Raw genomic sequence first — 22,216 nt, forward strand, 5'->3', positions numbered from 1 at the left:
CAGAGCTTTTAAAAGGGACCAAAAACAAAGTACACAGAAAGAGTACATGAAACTGCAAGCGCAAGTCAAAAAAGAAGTTTGAAAGGCCAATTCCAAAGGTTTTTCCAATATTATAATAGCAAAATAACATTCAAGGAGGAAGTAAAATGTCTAAGAGATACAAATAGCAACATCGCAGGTGAAGAGAAAAAAATAGCAAATATATTAAATGATTAGTTTTCACAAGTTTTTACAAAGGAGGATACAGACAACATGCCCCACATGTCGACCTGTTCCTATCTAGTTTTAAAAAACTTTAGCATAACAGAGGCAGAAGTGTTAAAGGGACTAGGAGCTCTTAAAATAAACAAATCCCCTGGGCCAGATGAGATCCTCCCAATAGTACTCAAGGAAATGAAAGAAGTTATTTACAAACCGCTAACAAAGATCATGCAACAGTCTCTTGAGACAGCGGTTGTACCGACAGACTGGAGAATTGCAAGCATAATACCAATCCACAAAAAGGGAGACAAAACCGAACCAAGTAACAACAGACCAATAAGCCTGACTTCTATTATATGTAAACTTATGGAAACTAAATGGTAAATTACCTATATGGTAATAGTATCCTGGGAGACAGTCAGCATGGTTTTAGGAAAGGGAGATCATGTCTAACAAACCTGCTTGATTTTTCTGAGGATGCAACATCGACAATGGATAATTTCAAAGCATGACATGGTTTATTTAGATTTCCAGAAAGCTTTTGACAAAGTCCCGCATAAAAGATTAATTCTCAAACTGAATGCAGTATGGATTCAAGGAAATGCATGCACATGGATTACAGAGTGGTTAACATGTAGAAAACAAAAAGTACTGATTAGAGGAGAAACCTCAAAATGGAGCGAGGTAACCAGTGGAGTACCACAGGGATCAGTATTAGGTCCTCTGCTATTCCTAATCTACATTAATGACTTAGATTCTGGTATAGTAAGCAAACTTGTTAAGTTTTCAGATGACACAAAAATAGGAGGAGTGGCATTAGCAAAGGTCATTCAAAATGATCTAGATAGTATTCAGAACTGGGCAGACACATGGCAAATTACATTTAATATAAGTGAAGGTACTGCACGCAGGCAATAAAAATGTCCATTATAAATACCATATGGGAGACAATGAAATTGAAGAAGGAACCTATGAAAAAGATCCAGGAGTTTGTGTTGACTCAGAAATGTCTTCATCTCGACAATGTAGGGATGCTAATGATTTCCATTACACGAGAGTAGATGTTAAAACTTCATGCTGATTTGAACTCGGCTCTCGCCAAGATAAGCACCAACTAAGACGTAGCTTTACAGTAAACTAATGTGATCCATATGCGTCTCCATCCATTTACGTTTCCTTCCATATGATGATGTAGATATCCTTCTGTCTGGTGTTAATGGCTGAAGTGTAATGCTGGCTCCAGGGATTAGCTTATTTTGCCTCCCTGGCGCATCAGCACACACAACGGCTGCGATAAAAAGGCCAACAAAATGCTCGGTTATATAGTGAAAAGTGTTGAATTTAAATCAAGGGAAGTAATGTTAAAACTTTACAATGCATTAGTAAGACCTGATCTAGAATATTGTGTTCAGTTCTGGTCACCTCACTACAAAAATGATATTTTTGCTCTAGAAAGTGTGCAAAGAAGAGTGACCAGAATTATTCCTGGTTTAAAAGGCATGTCATATGCAGACAGGCTAAAAGAATTTAATCTATTCAGTCTTGAACAAAAATACCAGCATTGTCAAAGAATGATTTAAAACCTGAACATGGTTATCTTTAGCAATGTCTAGTATGTATTTACTAGCTTCATAATCCCAAGGTTCCTCGTCTGTACTCCAATCATCAGGATCAACCTCTTCTTATTCCCGATAATCATTACATACGGGGGAATCTATGGCCGGTACTACAGCTCCCTGCTGCCTCAGTTGCACCTTTAAATGCTTAATTTTAGCTTTACATGCTGTGTGGTCCTCCTTCTGTAATTTAGATGTATATCTTGCTGCCATAGTTTTTATGGCTCCCTGTGAGTCATACAACTGTCCCTAATTCAATAACATCCCTGCACAATTTCTGGTTCTCGCTTTCAATTAGTTTTGTATCAAACCCACCGGATACAGCTATTGTTGCAGTGGCATTCTGTGAATCACATTCTTTAATTGTCTTTTGCAATATAGTTTCTTTTCTCATCCACTCAAGACAATCTGCCTGTTCCCTTTTCCATCTTTCCTGATTATTTTTAGCACAACAATGTGCAGTGTAAGCACACAACAGTTTTTGACTGCTTATTGTTTTATCTCGGACAGCCTTATTTATATAATCATGTCTCCATACTGATCTGCACCATCCTGTATCTTTTCGAGGAGTTCCTCGGTAGGTTTGGTTTTTGAAATCTTTTTCGAAAAGTCCTCCATAATTAAGCCCTTACCTATGGGAAGATAATCAAAATACCTTCACCTACCTACCAAAATACCTACCGAAACTATTTCTTAATAGCATCTATCCTCCTCAGAATGCTAACTTAATAACCTTGTGTCCCTGAGGTAAGCAATAATACTGACTATACACTGAGTTGATAGTCTACCAATCACCTCCTGGCTGGTTCACCAATTATAAGATTTCAAGGGTTTTGCCTGAAGGTGATAGAGAATAAACAACACATCACACAAAGATGCAAAGTTAACAGTTTTTGCTATGTACTTCTAATATAACAAAACATTATATTAAGTCATAAGCATACATAAAGAAAAGATATTACCCCTTCCTATATGGAACAGTCAGGTGACCTGGAGGTGACCTGCTTCTTTCTCTTGATGGAAATTGGACTCTAGATCCTGAATTGCCTTTTTTAACATATCCAAGAGCCTGTCCCTACTCACCTAGTGTGAGAAAAGGAAACCAACAGGCTGCAACAAGTTGTTGTGAAAAATAAATCTCTCGCAGTTGCAGGATATGTTAACCCCATAAACATTGATAATATAACACTTGATTTACATGAAACCAGATTTTTCTGTTAGATATCTGACAATTAACAAACACAAAGCTATTAGGAAAAATAATATGAAAATTGTCTGTTTTTCGTCCATTAACCCTTTGTAGACGGCCCATTATAATTTCAGAAGAAACCGTCTGATGACATAATTACACACAACGCTGTGACAAGTATGTTATTTTTTTTTCTTCAAATTAGCATAAAAACCTTCGTCAAACTACAGACAATCAACCAAACAGCAGTTAGTCCGGTCTGTAGTTCAAGATCGATATTTTTATTTTATTTTTTAGTGACTTTTTTTTCTGCTGAGCTATTCGGTGACCACAATGCGTTCAAGTACAAAGAATTACCTGACAGCATACTAAATTGCCCAAAATGTTTAGAAACAAACAAAACATTTACTGCAGTGAAATATCTGTGTGACAAACTTCAGGCATGATAAACCAATCAAAATGTATTTCACTAAGCCCCTAACCAACAGAGCTTAGTTTTTGGATGTGGTACTGCATTTCAGTATCTATGGTTGCAGTGTTTACTTGAGTACACATGGCATCAAAGTGTAATGCTTTACCGGAGAGCTTTCTAAATTGTTTTGCAGGACCCAGAACTCTGACTAATCCAAAAGAAATATATTTTTTTTTTATAGAAGACGTTGTTGGAATGAATGCCAGAAGGAAAAGACTATCTCCTGGATTACAGCTTCTTCACACCGATAGTGAAGATTCTGAAGTAGATGAGCCTGGGAACATTCTTGTTTTGCTTGTTTAATTTTCAGTAGATGGTAGTTATGTGAAACCAGTCCTAGTTATAAATATACTAATGCGTATATAGATAGTAAATTGTACAATTGTTTAGTGTAGACTTAGAATAATGCATCATTTAACTTTGCTATTGCTAGTGTTACCCATTATTTTTTGACATTATTGGTTCCTTTTTCATTTTGCTATTCATGAATTTGGTTCAATGTAGTATATTACTTGCATAGCTATTAATTAGTTATTATAATGTAGTATTTAGTATGTATGTATTTATTTATATTGAAAAATATGCAAAATGCACTTGTTAAGCATTTTTCTGAAAAAAAAGTGTTTATGTTTGCTGTTGCTCATACATTATTCATATTGTAACATATGTATGTACATACGTATACTGATGATATTTGTTATGAATTAAATATATATTTTAAAGCAATTTAAAAACAGAAAAAAAATTGTGCATTTTATTCTACTTTTGTTTTTGCTTTCTAGTTGGGTAAATTTAGATTTTACTTAATGTCAGAGTGTAATCCTTAGTATTTTCAGGTCCTACAGACACTCAGCTTTTCAAAAAGGTATACCACTCTCTTAATGTCATATAACAGTGCTGTTGACGCAAAGCCATTTTTGAAATACAAAGGCAGTCTACTGCTGTAATTGGTTTCAGTTTGTGCTTTTATAATTAGCTCTAATAGAGCCATACTTATTAAGCATTGACTCCTATTTCTCCAGCAGCGAAGCCAAACTTCCAATTGTTCTCTTCCCTTAACTACTGTGCATTTCAGTTAAATTCTTGACATAAGACTCTGAATCAATGCAGCTTAATGCAATGAGGTTCAAAGATAGGCCTTGTGTGAAAAGGTATAATCACCAACATCAAACTTGACAGTAAAAGGGTTAGTTGATAATGACTATTACAGGAATAGAAAAAATATTAACCTCAGAAGTGCTTTAATGTAATGGAAATTGTAGTGTCATTCGCTTTTGCGAGTATGTACCCTAATTAGACTAATTTATGTTGCCTAATTAGACTTTTTGACAAAAGAAACGTGCACAGCAGTGAAAAAGGCACTTGTATAGCACACAATGTTTAGTTGAGGTTATACTCTACATATTCTTTTACTTTGTGAGATGTTTGTTTAAAAGAAATGTGCATTCTAAAAATAATATTTTAATTTATTCCTGAAAAACAGTTTGTACTTTCTGTAAATCTCCCTTTCTTTTGTGCTCTCCCTTTCCAACTAGGCAGACATGCTTACTAAAAATGTACGAAAAACCAAAAATGTTTAAAAATATATTTTTTAAACTGATACTGCACTAATGCAAATAAAGAAACGATAATATTATATTCCTTATTGATCGCCTTGCTATACCAATATAAAGCATCTTGACTCTCCAGACACAGAATATTGTATTTATTATATAGATTTACCTTCCAAAAATGTGGTTAACAGATTGGTAAATTGGTACGGTTAGGTTCAGGGGGACTAAGGCAGCAGAATCCAGTCACAAACACACATTGCAAATGAGTGGATTCAACCGTATGTTTTGTTTTTTTTTTTAAGCCAGACTTGTTGGTCACATGTTTCTGGCAATTCCCAGACAGGCTACAATTAGCTGTCCTGGCATTTCTATGATCCATTCTCTAGCTGCCGCTTGCAGTCTATTCACAATTGACCACTGACATGCCGGGAACCAACGGAGTGCAAGGAGCTTGATAACATGCAAACTCAAGCTGTGCAGCAAAATTGCTATGTGTATTCTTTAAGCATTACATATAAATAGCATACGTAATTCATATTTTTTCAATGCGTATATTATGTTCAGTTTTAAAACTAATGTGGTAGCACAGCACTGCTATTACGTTATGGACTGTCGCAATAGCTACCATAAACTGAGCCAGCTGGGTTTTGACGGCAGTCATAAAAAAGAGTTAGAGAGACATGTGGGTCGGTTTGGTTGTAACAATAAAGTTCCGTCCCTGATCAGTAAATTCTGTCTTGTGAATACATAACAGCATAAAACACCCAGTACACAGCTTGTCTGGAGCGCTGCATGCAGTACTTGAACATACCCCAAGTGATTGGTTATCACTCTTTAAATACTGTAGGCAGCTAGATAACAAACAAACATCCTCTGACTCATCCCAAGTAAATATACCTGGTTAAGCAGTGAGATTCTTCCATGTATATTAGTTTGTCTTGTATGATTTAAGCATCAGCTTTCTCGCCAAAAGAGAAACTGAATGCCAGCTTCTGGGCAGTCTGCATACTGGAATTAACCCACTGTTATCCCTTATAAAAGTTTACTGTTGTATACTATATTGTGGTATAGTAAAGCACGCTACATCAGATTAAACGTACAGTGAAAGCCTGGTGAATAAGCATTGTAAAAAAAACATGGTTAACTATGGTAAATTATGGCTAATACAAAATAAAAGCTGGTAAACTGCAATGTTACTGCAAATGTACTGTGGTAAACATCTATAAGGGATATGCCCGACTCACTGACCAGAGACCTGTTACAGAAAAGATCTAGGATAAAAGTGCAGTGCAAGAAAACTTTGAAGAAATTCAAAGCTCAATAATTTCTGTCTCAGGGACCACTGTGCTATCTATTATGCCAAAAATGTCAAAAGAGTCTAGATCAGTTAGGGAGACTACATTAATTATAAAATGGGAAGAATGGAAGTGAAGGGCTAAGCAAATACCAGCTGCATCACATACAGCACAGGAAAGAACAGGGTCTGCCTCAGCCTTCCCTGATTGTATAGGGACCAGTTTAAGTGCAATCCTCTGCTGTTGGGGTTTTGCTCCTGTCCTGTCTCAAGGCTCTTATTAATGAAATGAAGTAGCACATAGGCAGTGTGCTATACAGATGTAATGCTCCCACAGTCTAGTCAAAAGTGTAATGTTGTACAACAGTTGACTGTACAGCCTTATGCACGAGCCTCATTTATTTTCACTCTACTACAGTAAACATCTGCAAAAGGAGTAATATTTAACATGTATGTTGTATATCATTACAGCAATCTAACTAGAGAAGCAGAAATCTCTAGCGTTATTTGAAAAACAGATGAGAAACCTCAGCACAATACAAGGGGGACCAGCAAAATCGGATAATAAGATTAAATAAAAATGCAATTTAAAGCACAGGTCAGCACTCCTTTAAAAGGATTAATTGGGAAAGGATTGCTGATGGTAGGGCCACACTTTGTCTGTAGGAAATTGACTGAAGTATTTCCAATTCTTATCTTCTTCTCACTGCTCATTGAACTAGAAAATGCAAATGTATGCTTTTTCTAGTTTTCAAAAAATTATAACTTTGTATTCAACCATATTAGTAAATCTTTTTTATTTTGTTAATTTCTCCAGATTATCACAATGGCATTTTCTTTATTTGCATTTTTAATCTGTATTTTGAAGATGCAGATACAGCTAAATTAATAATATAGTTTCAAAGCTTGTTCTGGGGGTTCCCTAAATATACGTATCTTAATTATTTACTCTCAAAACTTGAACCTATGAAGGGGTGTTTTCTTCCCACAAATAGATCATCTAAAGGTGGCATTTGAGTTCTGAGAAGCAATGAGAATTGTGTGTCTTTCTAGGTTGCTTCTCTTATGCAGCGGTAGGATACTGCAAAACAGGAGGGGAGATATAATGTAGGGATATTTAAAGGTGTTGAGTCAGAGAAAAAAGAAAAAAATCAGTTAAGTCCTATAATAGAACGTCAAGAATTTCTGAATTTTTATTTGTTTAACAAAAACACGTAACTTCTTAATACTTGCACGGATTAATTCAATTGATTAGAGACATTGTTGTATCATTCTCATGTTTTAGGTTAGAAAATATAGCCTCAATCACTATACAAAGCAGCAGCAATCAATGGGCCATCTTATAAATTAACTGAAAATCCAAACTGAATTCCATCTTTTCTTCATGGAAAATGTATGCCTTATAAACAATAATACATGTTATAAAACTCTCACACACCCAAAAATATCTAAATAAAGATACTACTAGCTAATACTGTATGGAGAAGTAGGTGACAAATCTGTAACAGTTATTCCCTGTTTGAAATAAATCCTATAGTAATACTAATAATAACACCATAGTATATACTGCACACTGGTGCCATCCATGTAACACATTCAACGATGATCCAGGCACTATTACAGTGCTGTAATTGAATCATCAGTTTTATCTTTATCGTATTTATAGACCTGTCTGCCTTGACATCGAACCTCCACAAAATTCTCGTATGGGAAGCAGACTTGTTAAAGCAGATGTGTCCGACTTATATGTCTAAAACCATTAAATGTACAGCTATGGCTAAATGTTTTGCATCAACCTATAGAATTAACTCATTTTGCTTAAAGTACGCTCTTAATAAGATTTTGCTTCATGTTTATTTTCATGGGCTCGCAAAATACTGTTTTAAATCACTCACCTTTTAGAGTATGTATTTGACTGCGGTTCTTCCTTGGCACACCATAAACACAATGTTAATTATACAATAGGTTTCACACTTTCAGTTTATTAGTAGTTTCTGACCAATAGAGCTGACAACACATTGTGATTGAGTGGGACGGAGATACTCGTACTCCAAGTGAAGAAAAGGAAAGCTTCCTTATGATTTATATCTGTTTCATTTGCAGTGATTTTCCTTAGCTTGGATATTTTTGCCCAGACTGCATTTGGTGAACTGCTGGTCAGAAGTAAAGAATACATTGAAAATGATTGCATTAAATCGCAAAGTCTGTGCAACCCATTGCACAATGAACCTGTTTCATGATGTTTCAATTAAGAATCTTTATCCTCAAAAATACATACATTACTTTAAAACATAAGTGATTTATTACCATATTTTGTAAGCCTGTTGAATAAACATTGAAAAGGAGTGTACATATTGCACAACAAAAATCATGTATCTTTTTCTATGGTTTTAATCTTTTAATGTTTGAAGTTGTTATGTTTGCAACTGGAATTGATCTCTTCTGGTCTTTTTCAAAGTGTAAAATCAGACTTGCATTTCTGAGGTCCCTTTGTCAATGAATATTTTTCTTCAAAAGAGGCTAGTTTGTTAAGAAATATTTTTTAAACTCCAAATGCATTATAGCTTTTTCATCACAGTGTCACAAAGAAAAGTTACCTACAAGTGTAAGTAACATGGTCCTGCATTTTAAAAAAAGGACCTGATACCTTGCACAAAGTGATATAAGCAATGTAATCTATTAGGAAAGCTTCAGTAGCACTAACAAGAAATGTGTACTGTAAAATTAGACAAACATTTCAATAAGAAGTCTTTTCAGTGTTTTAAACAACTGAAGCCTTCAGTACTTGCCCCACAGTAAGACCCACAAAACGGTTGCAAGTACCCCTTAGTACAGGAACACTGCATAGGGTAGAGGGTTGCTGTGTCATTAATAACCTCAAGGTGCTGATTTCAATGTTGAGCAATGAAACTTGACAAGGCATTGTACATGACGCTTAAACACATTATGGCATTACTGTCCTCGCTGTACAACATGTGCTTAAAGAGTAGTAGCGGGCTTCTGAAAAAATTTATTGTTACACTTCCCTACATGTTGCTGCAACTGTTTAAATAACGTACCTGTCATTTTTCTTTTCATTGTTAACATCCTGACAATTTTTTACACTTTTTATTTATTTTTTATTAAAATTTAGTCATTGCCAATTAGTTTTTATTATTTTCTCCCCAATTTGAAATGCCCAATTATTTTTAGGCTCAGCTCACCGCTACCACCCCTGTGCTGACTCGGGAGGGGCGAAGATGAACACACGCTGTCCTCCGAAGCGTGTGCCATCAGCCGCCCGCTTCTTTATACTCTGCAGACTCACCGTGCAGCCGCCCCAGAGGACAACGCAGCTCTGGGACAGCTTACAGTGGTCGCTGGTGCGCGGTGAGCCGAGGACACCCTGGCCGACCTAGCCCTCCCTCCTCCCGGACGACGCTCGGCCAATTGAGCGCCGCCCCCTAGGAGCTCCCGTCCACGGTCGGCTGTGGAATAGCCTGAACTCGAACCAGCGACGTCCAGGCTATAGAGCGCATCCTGCACTCTAGCGAGTGCTTTTACTGGATGCGCCACTCGGGAGCCCCCCTACACTTATAACTTTGTGTGCTGCAGTAATTCTCAATAATTCAGTTGTGAACAAAGCCCAGAGTTATTCAGACAACTGATTTCAGGAGAGTCACATGCATAAAAAATGGTAATGAACATTTCAAATTACCCAAATGCTATTATGAACTATATATCTATTGTATATAGGAGACAACAGACATTGTATCTATATATTGATTGTCTATATTCTGCAATTAATCACATCCAGGTGAAGGACTTTATTGTGATGACTTTGTCATTATGTATGCAGATTAGGTTGTACACTATGTTATTCTAAGAATTTGCCACCTATTCTTACTGCATTGTTGGTGCATACACATTCATCATTAAAATAAAATTTAAAAATTCAGCCTTTCTTTATGTTGGCTTCTTTTGTCATGCCATAGAAATAGTCAAATCTGTATGTCGTACATGGCAGAGAAATGGTGGTTGTAAACATGAAACCAACATACCATCTTCCACAAGGTAGATGGTCTCTATGCTATAATATAAGGCCCTTTACACAGTTCTTTCATAATGTTGGACAGGTAAACGGAATGGAACCTAAAATACAATTCATTTCCACCCAATCCTGCCGCAAAGAAAAATGAGTTTTCTAATCAGATAGACTCTAATGTAGCTGAAATACTAATGGCTTTCAGATATTTAGCACTTCCAAAAAAGAGATGGTTCCCATGTCAATCCACGCAGAAGTTTCAAGGCACTTTGCAGCGACCCTCTGCTCCAGCATGGCATTTCAACATTGTCATCATTCCCATTCTTCAATGACGGGCCTGGTTAAGGTGCTCTGGTGAATCAGTTCTTTAGAGTCAGCGAGTGGAGAAGTGGATGCTGTTCAGAGAGCCCCAGCCATGTCAAGACCAATCTTCAGTCTCTTTATCAGAGACTGTACCCCTCTGCTTGTGTGCAGGAGCTCTTTCCTTGTTTACTTGATACAGGCCTCTTGAACATGTCCGCCTGTTTCAGCCCGCTGGATGCTTTTATTAACTTCGATGCCGACTTCCTTGGTGGACATTTTTCTTTATTTCCATTTGGTCTATAAATGTCAACAACAACAAAAAAAAATTATACATGAATATTGATTAAGGGTGTTATGATTCACCTCTCTCAAAAAGTAGAAATGTAATTTCAAGATTTGGACCATCAGATACATATGGTATTGCCACCTTCATATAGTGATACATATAGTATCATCACATTAGTGTATCCTTACATCCCTCATATTGATGCAGTATATACAGTATGGTTAAGCCTGACTGTCACAATGGGTTACACTCGCCTCCATTGCTTCTGTCTGGTTTACAGTCCCCCAGGTTCAGAGTTGGTTTATTGCAACTCACAAACAACCTCAGAATTGAATTTTCAGCAAATGACTCTGGATGGTATTGCTTGAAGAGTAAGTAATGTCAAATGTCATTCTAATTGCCTTTTTACATTTAGATAAGGTCATGTTTGAATGGAATGAGGACATGTGTTCAGAGTAGACTCTAGGGGAAATCGTAAACCCAGGTAAAGAAAAAAGATAATAATTCAATATTAGAACAAATGAACCCAGAACCTAACATCATGAATTGTCAGGGAAAGAGACAATGAAGAAGACATTTGAAGCTACTTACTATCAATGTTTTCTCTGTTCATTTTCACTTTTATTTTTTTTTATAGCTAGATGATTTTGCGTTCACTGAAAGCTCTGACAGAGACATTTAAATCAAATCTAATTTGTTTTTGTTGAAAAACAGCCAGTTAACTGAACTTCATATTTCAGTAATTCTAGCTATCTGGCCAAACAGCTGCATACACTGAGTTCACAGGTTACTATAAAACAATAAAAAACCCAGCAAAACTCACAGTTCCTCAGTCTGAAGAACAGTCCTCCTTTTCTGTGTGGTTGTAGCAGAAGTAGTTGCATGTTTACCACACTGAGTACCTGCATTTACTGTCTTTTTTTCTTTGTTTGTTACGCTTGAAGACACAGTGACACAGGTTTGGGTTGCCTTGCCTTCTGCTCCCTTCCCTAAATGATAAAATTACATTTTAAAGTAATTTAATGAGAAAGAAAACAACAGGCATTTTGCTGTGATAAATACATTGCCTAAATAGAATACAGCAAAAATCAGGGTTGTACACATGGACGTAGAAGAAAATGATGAGTCACATTTTTATTTTCCAGACCATTACAGTAAAAATCTAAATTATTTTTAATAATAACATGCACCAGTATGCAATGTATATCACAGTAGGACAATATTTCAATATTTCAAATGTTCTTGTTCATCCAGTGACACTTCAGCTTATCGAATCCAGCTGGACAGAAACAACAGCATCGCAACATAGTCTGTGCCATTGGGAAGTCTTGGTCATTAAGTGGATACAAGTTGCCATGGTTCGTGGTTCATATTGATTGCAGATCAGCAGGATTGAGAGGTTTCCATGTAGCCTAGTCTGGAAGGGGCACTTTTTATACCATTATCAGCATGCGCTATCTTGTTTTTATGTAGTCGCTGATCTCACATTCAGCTGGGGTGCCTGATTGAGAGCAGATGCTGTTAGCAAACACAGAGTCGTTAGCTCATTTATCAGAAAGCCCATCACTCCATTTCCCTGTTCAACTTGTAATTGAGTTTTTTTTATATCTGATCATAGTTGAATACGTTAGCAGTCTGAGCAGCAAGCTATAATGCATCATGGAAAGTACATGTTCCATAAGTGTTCCAGGTATTTGATAATAGAGTAAACTGACAGGCTTTAATTTGACATTTTTTTTCTCAATGACCAGTAAAGTAAAAAGTAAAAAGACTGATATATCAAGTCTGATATATCAAGAGAAAACCAATTTAGTTGCAGTCTACAAGGCAACCAGTGACTGATAAAAGAAAACTACAAGGGAGTGTGACATCTTAATGGTGCTGGTTAATATCCACACCATCTCAAACATTCAGTATCAGGGAATTCTTCTGCACCACTTACTCCTTGATACTGCATGCAGCAAACAGAATGAGTCACTTGCTGCTGCTTTACAGTATCAGTCATGGTGGTGCAAAGGGAAGAGAATTTATAGGCTACTATCTTGTATTACACTTAGGAGTACTGGCAGCAACAGAGTATTATCGGTTCAACCTGTTTGCCATTAATATCATTTCTGTACAATGTTAAGTTTCCTATCTATGTATCTATTTAATAATGCATATATGTTTTTTTTCAAATGCTATTGAATATTTAGTTTGATCAATGCCTTTAAGAAACAACACCCATCAGGATTTACAGTGTGTGGCTACTTTGTTAGGAACTGTGGAGAAAATACAAGAGCCACATCATGAGATGTTATACAGAGTACAGAATCATGTGACTTGTCATGTGGCCTGCTGTGTAGTAGTAAGGCCAAGAGGAGTTGGCTCTTACTTAGCAAGCATTAAAATAGGTAGAAGCAAAATTGTATCCTAATTTTGAAGTGGCAGGTATGATAGTGAGTGCCTAACTAGTTCGAATATCTGTACCTCCACCAGACAGCTATACTGGTCAATCCACATGTCGTCTAAATTGCCTTGTGACTGACAGAAGAAAACTTAGTAATAATCCTGCAGAGTATTGTGACGTCAGAAAGACCATCAATATGCACATCAACCAAAACAAATAATACAGTTAGGGGGTAAGCAGTACTGACCACAACTAAGCAGAGGTAAGTTACACAAGATGAGGTTTAGGTCATTTAATTAGGAATACTAAAAGTGACCACATCCTGTATATAAGCATATGCAAAAATTGTAGCAGAAGAAAGAAAACTATATACAACAGAAAACAGAAAAGAAAGAAAAAACAATGACAGAAGAAGGACAGTTTGGAGTTCAAGAAGAGTCTGCTCACTATCATAATGCATCAGCCCAGGACAACACTATGGTCAGGCAAACTCTTGTGAATCAGGCTTTTTGTCCAGCAAGCAACACAGGCAACACAGTCTCTTCTGGTTGTGTGTGTGTGGGACTGGATTGTACGTTGTTCTTACTACCAAACAGATTTTTTCAGCAGTCCATCTTGAAGAATGCACTTGTTAATGATTTTTCTTTCATGACAGATTGCTTCTGGCAGACAACAAAATGGATATTACAGGTACCTGGGATTGCATGAGGAGGAGATACTATGAGCTGCATATAACAGTACCATTGGGGTGTCCCCAAGTGCTTCACATGGTAGAAGAGCTGCCACGTGGTGCACAGGGTGAGTCATACAGCGCAGGTTCGCGTCCTGACTGGGCAAAGTCGTCAGTCTAGGCTGGGGACTCATTCACTCAGGTGCTCCCGTGGGTTGGAGAGGCAAAACTGGCAGGGACTGTTTCTCCTTATCAAACAACAGCTAACCTTGCTGGACAGGTGCCCAGTGAGCTCAGAGCAGACACCTGCAGGGCAGGCCTTTGTCCCCCAGAGATCGATAGCTCACTGACATCCGCTCTCAAGTTCCTTGGTTAAAAAGGAAGCTGGAGGACGCACGCTGAACTTTCAGGTCTCCTGAGCCATGCGGGGAACTGCTGCAGTGAGGGTAAAAGCGATTGGGCATTCCAAATTTGGAGAAAATCGGGGTAGACATAATAATTGGACTCACTAAATTTAAAAAAAGTACCATTGGATGTAAAAAGAGGAACTAGAAAATCAGAGAAGACCATGAGTCTCTCGTTTCTTTGGTGTGTTGATTCTACCTTCAAGAACAATAAAATAGTGCATCTACCATATTCTTCAGGGACACCTGCATGAAGTGGGGCCTAATTGCAAGAAGTGTAGTCGTGTTTATAAATATTTTTAACAATATTTTCTCCCCTATTCTAATCTAGGGATTACAATCAAATATTCTTCTGTAAAGATCAATAAGGGGAATCCAAAAGACCATAGTAAATCAATATATGTACCTTATCTATCCTAAAGGAGATATAAATGTACTAGATCTTTTTTTAATGGTGAGTTCAGGTGTACTTGGCCAAATATGCAATCATCCCAGTTACACATACTTTACTGAAAGAAAAGTAACAATAGACCACAACAACACAAAATCAAGGCTTCTGAATGTAACACAAATTAAAGAAATGACATCAAGGTATAATGTGTTTATTTGTGTTCTCATTAGTGCATTAATTCATTCACTTTTCGTCTTCATTTTACCTACCTATTCATAATTATCCATACTGTATTTGCCACTCGCTTATATGTTTGTTGCAACTTACTTTTTAAAATGTCTGTAAAAAAAAAAGGCTAGTTATACATATTGTCCTGTAATTAGCCCCCCCCCCCCCCCCCCCCAAAAAATAAATAAAGACAATAATATAATTTGCAAACAAAGAATGATTGGTTATACTTTATGATTTGGTTATGATTTTATTTTAGCCTTCGTATAGTCAAATATGCTATGTTGATGGCCAGCTGAAAAAACAACACTGCACCGTTTTTTGTAATCGTTTGATAATAGATGTGTCCAGAACGTGCATTATCTTGGGAGTGTGACGCCGAATTCATTCCATGGCCCATAGGTGAACAGTTTTGTATTCCAAAGATAAATAAATAATGCAAACTATAAATCTTAAATACTTTGTACTACCGGTACTATTCATTACAATCCCCTTTTATATAGTAGTAATTGATGTGGCTGCAAGGCGCTTGTTTATATGGCAATACAGAGTAGTTCTGTGGAAAAAAAAGAAAGGAAGACATATCGAGTATAACTGACCTGTGTTAACTGTCCCATTCTCCTTCTTACTGGTGGAGACGGCGTTTTCTGGGCACACACTAGTATTGCTGGTGATGCCCGGCAATGGGGTCTCTGTATCTGTATTTGTAAGCCATGTAGATTCAGTGTCTCTGGTCCAGCTTTCATAGTATCTCGGTTCAATGGCATCAGCCCTGCTGCCCCCACAACCCATTCCTTTTTTCAACTGTATAGGAATAGACGCTTTCTCCAGATCTTAACTGTGCTAAATACCCCCTCCTACCATCATACAAGGCTCTCTGAACATGTTCTCCATTATTACTAGTACGTCCAATCTGCTTTGGTTAGCACCGTCACTGCGCCCTCTAATTTGTATTGTAGTTTTGTTTCAGATTTCTGCTAGGCTGCAGAACGCCTCCGTGCACCAGCTCCCCTGCCGAAAGAGGTTTGTGAGCATTGTTAATGTAGGTTTGTTGACGTCATTGGATGCGTGTTGGATCCTGTTCAGCTGCACCGAACGTGCCATGAAAGAACAAGAGAAAGGACAAGACAGTAAATATGTTTTTGTATGTTCACAAAAACAAAACAAAAATGAATGGGTGTTTTGGGAGAGTTCTTTAGTAGGGCGCTTTCATCCAGTTTTATCAATAACTAAAAAATGAAAAACAATGATTGAAGTAACAACTGACATCCGACGTAGGCTACTATTAAATATAAGACGTTCATCGTATGTGGGAAACAACCACCAGAATGAATTATTGAACAAAATGTGTTCCTGTAAGCTAAAGACACATTTTTTTAAGTAAGAAAGGTGAATTTGATATGTACTGTTAGAGACTAAAGTAAGTCACCAATTTTTGTTTTCTGGGACTAATATGGGGCAAAGTAAATAAAAAATAAAAATAAAACAGACAGCTGAGTACATCCTACACCAAAAGAAGATGTTATTTACATCAATGTATTTGCCAAATGTATCCTAACGACATAGATATTGTTATTAAAAAAATAATAATGGGAAAAAAATCAAAAATCAGTCTTTTCACATATTTAATGAAAATCAAGTCTTTGACAATACTAAAATTAAACTAATAGCGAACTGACTTTTCCGTCCTTCGATCCCACGATTCATCTAGGCAAATATGCATCCCTGACAATCTGTGATATATGAAAGCATGTCAGTTTCAGCCAGTCGGCAAGAAAGCAGATGTGATTGTTGGGCAATGGGGTCCTTGAGCTTCAATAAAGTAATTTAGGCCAGGTTGTAGATGGACCAAAGACCAGGGCCAGTATTAAATCAAAATTATGGCAGAGCTGTGGCTATTATAAAGTATAGGTATAGTGGCGCCATAAACTTTGGCCATGGATGGCCCTGGACCTCGAGGACCAGGATTGTTCACCCCTTTTGTAGAGCACTCGGGTGGCGTGTGCGTCTGTCTAAAGCAATCCTAAAGCAATCATTTAATTATACCTAATAAACCTGTAATGGGACAGCACTCCAGTACCAGAGTTCCTCCTCCCACAGTGTCAGATATTAATTAAAACACAGCAATTACAAAGTTATTATTTGGTAAATACAGTGTAATTTCAAGGTTGGGATAACCTAAGGTTGGGATAAAATGCAACCTCTGAGTTGCATTTTGCGACTTGGTTTATAAGGAACATAGAGTCTGGTTTCTCTAAATGTTCTTATGCATGTGTCTTTTCAATAGATATGGATAATTAACTATAAGTGTAAACATCATCAAGTGACACAATGCTGAATAAATGATCCGATGCACAAATGCACAGCTTTATTGTCATATTTACATATTGGCTTCAGCCTTATTGGCAGTTATTTTCATTGCATGATTGTGTTCCCCATGGCTTGTTCTGTGCCAATACCACAGCGCTCTACTTCAGCTAGATAAACCAGCACCAAGAAATGTGAAACAAGAATCTCAAGCATTCTTCAACAAAAATTCTCTGGTCTAATTAGACTAAACTATAACTTTTTCCCCAAAATGGACCACAGTATGTTTGGGGGCAAAAATAGAAAACCTCAATGAAGAAAACTTTGTTCCCACAGTAAAACTTTGAGGTGGTTCATAATATGGGGATGTTTTAGCATTTCAGAGACTGGAGACATTCATGTGCTTGAAGATCAAATGAATGCAGCCATGTATCAAAACATTCTACAAAGTACAATGATACCATCTGCACTTAGGCGGATTGGCAGACAGTTTATCTTTCAACACGACAACCACCCAAAGGATACGGCTAAGTCAACTGGAATTCTTGAAGAAAACAAAGATAAAAGTTCTGGAATGGCCTTCACAATCACCACATCTTGATCCAATACAAATGCTGTGGGCTGATCTGAAAAAAGCTGTAGCCAAGCATTGCGTGTCCATGTCTGAACTGAAGGAAAAATGCAAGACAGAATGGGCCCAAATTTCACCAACAAGATGTAACATACTGGTTAAGAATGATCTGAAAACCGTAATAAAAGCAAAAGGAGGACACACAAAATGCTAAAGCAGGGGTGCAAATACTTTTGTCATGAACAAATACTTTAAATGAAATAAGTTTGTTTGTTCTTTTATAAAGATTATTTGTTACATTACTAGAAATGGTGTACAGTATTTTGCTTTTAGTTTTATTAAAAAAAAAAGTTCAATAAATGCTCGTCCTCAATCTGTTACCTTGAATGATGGTATACTAAGTATAGGGTGCTGAGACTTTTGTCTGCGACTGTAGAATATAAGCATTGCTCTTCAAGACCTCCAGTGACATTATCTTCTGAAGCAAAGTCAATTATATATATATATATATATAGATATGTTTTAATGTAAATAAAGTTCCTCTCCATGTCCTAGTCTTCTTATAAATTTACAGGAAGGAAACAGCAGTTGGAATTATCAATAACATGACAGCCTTCAAATAACCTGTGAATGATATCAAAGGCAATATCACAGCTACCAGATGTCTTTTTCTCCAGATCTATTTTTTTCATGCAATGTTTATGTGATTTGCTATGCAACCCACCAGATAATGTAAGCCCTTTATTTGTGGCTTGTACAGTGCCTTGCATAAGTATTCACCCCCCTTGGACTTTTCCACGTTTTGTAGTGTTACAACCTGGAATTAAAATGGATTTAATTGGGATTTTTATCATTTGATTTACACAACATACTTAACACTTTGAAGGTGCAAAATATTTTTTATTGTGACACAAAAGTTAATTAAACCAAAAAAAAGACATTTGTTGGTTGCATAAGTATTCACCCCCCTGAGTCAATACTTGGTAGAAGCACCTTTGGCAGCAATTACAGCTGTGAGTCTTTTTGGGTAAGTCTCTACCAGTTTTGCACATCTGGATCCTGCAATTTCTGCCCATTCTTCTTGGCAAAATTGCTCAAGCTCTGTCAAGTTGGATGGGGACCGTTGGTGAACAGCAATTTTCAAGTCTTGCCACAGATTCTCAATCGGATTGAGGTCTGGGCTTTGATTGGGCCATTCTAAGACATTCAGGTTCTTGTTTTTAAACCACTCCAGTGTAGCTTTGGCTGTGTGTTTAGGGTCATTGTCCTGCTGGAAGGTGAACCTCCGCCCCAGTCCAAGGTCTCTTGCAGACTGAAACAGGTTTTCCTCTAGAATTTCCCTATATTTGGCTCCATCCATCTTGCCCTCAATCCTGACCAGTTTCCCAGTCCCTGCCAATGAAAAGCATCCCCATACCATGATGCTGCCACCACCATGCTTCACCGTGGGGATGGTGTTCTCAGGGTGATGAGCAGCGTTGGCTTTGCGCCACACATAGCGTTTTGCGCTAAGGCCAAAAAGTTCAATTTTGGTCTCATCAGACCAGAGAACCTTTTCCACATGTTTGCTGTGTCTCCCACATGCCTTTTGGCAAAATCCAAACGGGATTTGATATGGGATTTTTTCAGCAATGGCTTTCTTCTCGCCACTCTTCCATAAAGCCCAGCTTTGTGGAACGTCCGGGTTATAGTTGTACCATGGACGGTTTCTCCCATCTCAGCTGTGGATCTCTCCAGCTCCTTCAGAGTTACCATTGGCCTCTTGGTTGCTTCTCTGACTAATGCCCTCCTTACCTGGTCACTGAGTTTTGGCGGACGGCCTTCTCTAGGCAGAGTTGCGGTTGTGCCATATTCTTTCCATTTTTTAATAATGGATTAAACGGTGCTCCGGGGGATGTTCAAAGTTTGGGATATTTTTTTATAACCCAACCCTGATTGGTGCTTCTCCAGAACTTTATCCCGGACTTGTTTTGATAGCTCCTTGGTCTTCATGATGCTGTTTGTTTAGATATGCTCTCTAACAAACTCTGGGGCCTTCCAGAAACAGGTGTATATAATCTGAGATCATGTGACACTTTAATTGCACACAGGTGGACCACATTCAACTAACTATGTGACTTCTGAAGGCAATTGGTTGCACCAGAGCTTATTTAGGGGTGTCACAGCAAAGGGGATGAATACTTATGCAATCAAGACTTTTCAGTTTTTTATTTGTAAATAATTTTGAATAATTTTTCCCCACTTCGACATTATAGACTATTTTGTGTAGATCAGTGACAACAAATCCTAATTAAATCCATTTTAATTCCAGGTTGTAACACTACAAAATGTGGAAAAGTCCAAGGGGGGTGAATACTTATGCAAGGCACTGTAGATACAATATTTGACTTATATAAGGGTAAATAAAATGCTATTACTCACCTATGTCCCCTTGTCCCTTTCTTTTCATGACATTTATTCTTCAATATTAGACCTGTAGAGATGCAGTTATCATGGGAGACAATAATACAGACATTTAGGACTGTAGGTTTCTATTAGAAAGTGATCTGGGGAAGATAACACTAAACCACATTTACATGAAGATTGAGGTATAAATATTGATATATAACACTTTCAAACTAGGAAAAATTATTAAACCTGGAAATGTAACTATTACATGTCAATAATTTTAAATATCCATGATGACCCCGATTAGCACTAATCTTGGACAACCTAACTATTATTTTATGTTAGCGATAGTAATCCAAGATTAACATTAAAGGTAAAACTATTAAGACCATACTATTTGTGTTCTGCCTTATAACAAGAATGGAAGTGTTAGTGGAATGGCATTATGGGGCAAATGGGAGCCATGACCATACCCCCCAAACTGGTTCCCTGGTATAAAGGGACGCCTTATAAAAGGGGAGCGCTGTATAGCTGTGTTGAAGGTCTTTACTTGTGTTTTAGTTTGTTTGTTTTTTTGGGGTGTTTTTTTTAAAACTTTTTTATTGTGCATTTGCCTATATTAATTCACCTGAAACACATATTTAATAACAGAGTTTAAAAAGATATTCAAAGTAAACTTTGATATGGACAAAAAAAAATTTCACTCACAGTTGACATGTGTTCCTCTACATGTCATTCTGCAGGAGCCTGCAAGTGGCGGAGTGTGTATGATACCATAAAGTTCTAAAGCACATTCCAATAAGTTTAGGTGCCTCATAAGAAGAAAACTGGTTAGAACTGATTTTAGGGTAAAATAATGTTTTCTGCCTAGATACTAGAATGGTAATTAGTTAGCTACTATTGGGTAAATCTAGGGCTTTGGCGGCATGTGATAGGCTATATGTTAATTGATGCTTGTTTTATTGCCTGTATAAAACAAAACTGTAAACGGGGAAATCCTTTGTAATCCTCTGTACCGTGGAGTTTTATCCAGCATGTTATGCTCAATGTGGTGTAATACTATGAAGATTTCTACTGAATAAAAACTACTCTTCTGAAACACAATTAAAGTGAAAGACTTTGTGAAGTTTCTTACATGACGGTAAAACACCTACATTTGCGAACAGAAAGTGTAAAATTATTTAGGCTAAAATAACATAGATTGATTGTGCAGGGCCCAGAGTAATAAAGTGAAGATGGCAGCATTGCATTCAGCCTCTTAATCTGTCTGGTTGTCTAGCAACTGGTCTGCATGATCACATGTTAATTTTTTCGACTGAAGTTGAATATTATTCTGCACAAGGATAATAACACATCTGTCCTTCATTCTGTTATGAACCCCCCAACAGAGCAGCACTTATTATTGGAATGAAAATCATCCATCTGGGGTTCTCGTGGCTGAATGTCTTTCATGATTTTCTACTGTTTTGTAGGAAGCATATAGATTTTTTCACAGTATCAACATATGTTTAGATATAACTCCTGTGTATGATCTTTACTGAGGGTCTTAGCAACATTTCTCTAATTATCACCACCCCACTGTGCACAGCTAATGGCACTGAGAAAGCGCACTCAAAAGCACAGAGGCTGTTATCAAAAAAACAAATGTACAATCATTGTGCAATGATGTTTTTCAGCCTACTGCTTCAGACACAATTTCTATAAGTTTTGAAAACCTACGGTGTATTTTTGTATTGTAATCAAAACTATATTTCAGTATGCAATAAATACTGATTTTGATTATAGTTTTTCTTAGCCAATTTGAATGCCCAGCGTGAATGTTGCCTCATAAGTATTATTATTATTATTATTTATTTCTTAGCAGACGCCTTTATCCAGGGCAACTTACAATCGTAAACAAATACCCACTTAACGATTAAGAGGACTTTAG

The 22,216-nt window shown here is 37.1% G+C and overlaps 1 protein-coding gene across 1 annotated transcript; it reads right to left on the reverse strand.

Annotated features, from left to right (window-relative positions):
• Positions 1–7,117: 7,117 nt before the first annotated feature.
• Positions 7,118–16,043, reverse strand: LOC117400167 (brain and acute leukemia cytoplasmic protein-like). Its single transcript, XM_033999633.3, has 3 exons — positions 15,620–16,043; positions 11,762–11,927; positions 7,118–10,949 (listed from the first exon to the last, which is right to left on the reverse strand). Exons 1-3 carry the CDS (start codon positions 15,810–15,812, stop codon positions 10,793–10,795), a joined length of 516 nt encoding a protein of 171 aa, XP_033855524.1. The 5' UTR covers positions 15,813–16,043; the 3' UTR covers positions 7,118–10,792.
• Positions 16,044–22,216: the final 6,173 nt, after the last annotated feature.

This window comes from Acipenser ruthenus, chromosome 4 (assembly GCF_902713425.1).
Source record: "Acipenser ruthenus chromosome 4, fAciRut3.2 maternal haplotype, whole genome shotgun sequence".
In the NCBI taxonomy this organism is placed as follows: domain Eukaryota; kingdom Metazoa; phylum Chordata; class Actinopteri; order Acipenseriformes; family Acipenseridae; genus Acipenser; species Acipenser ruthenus.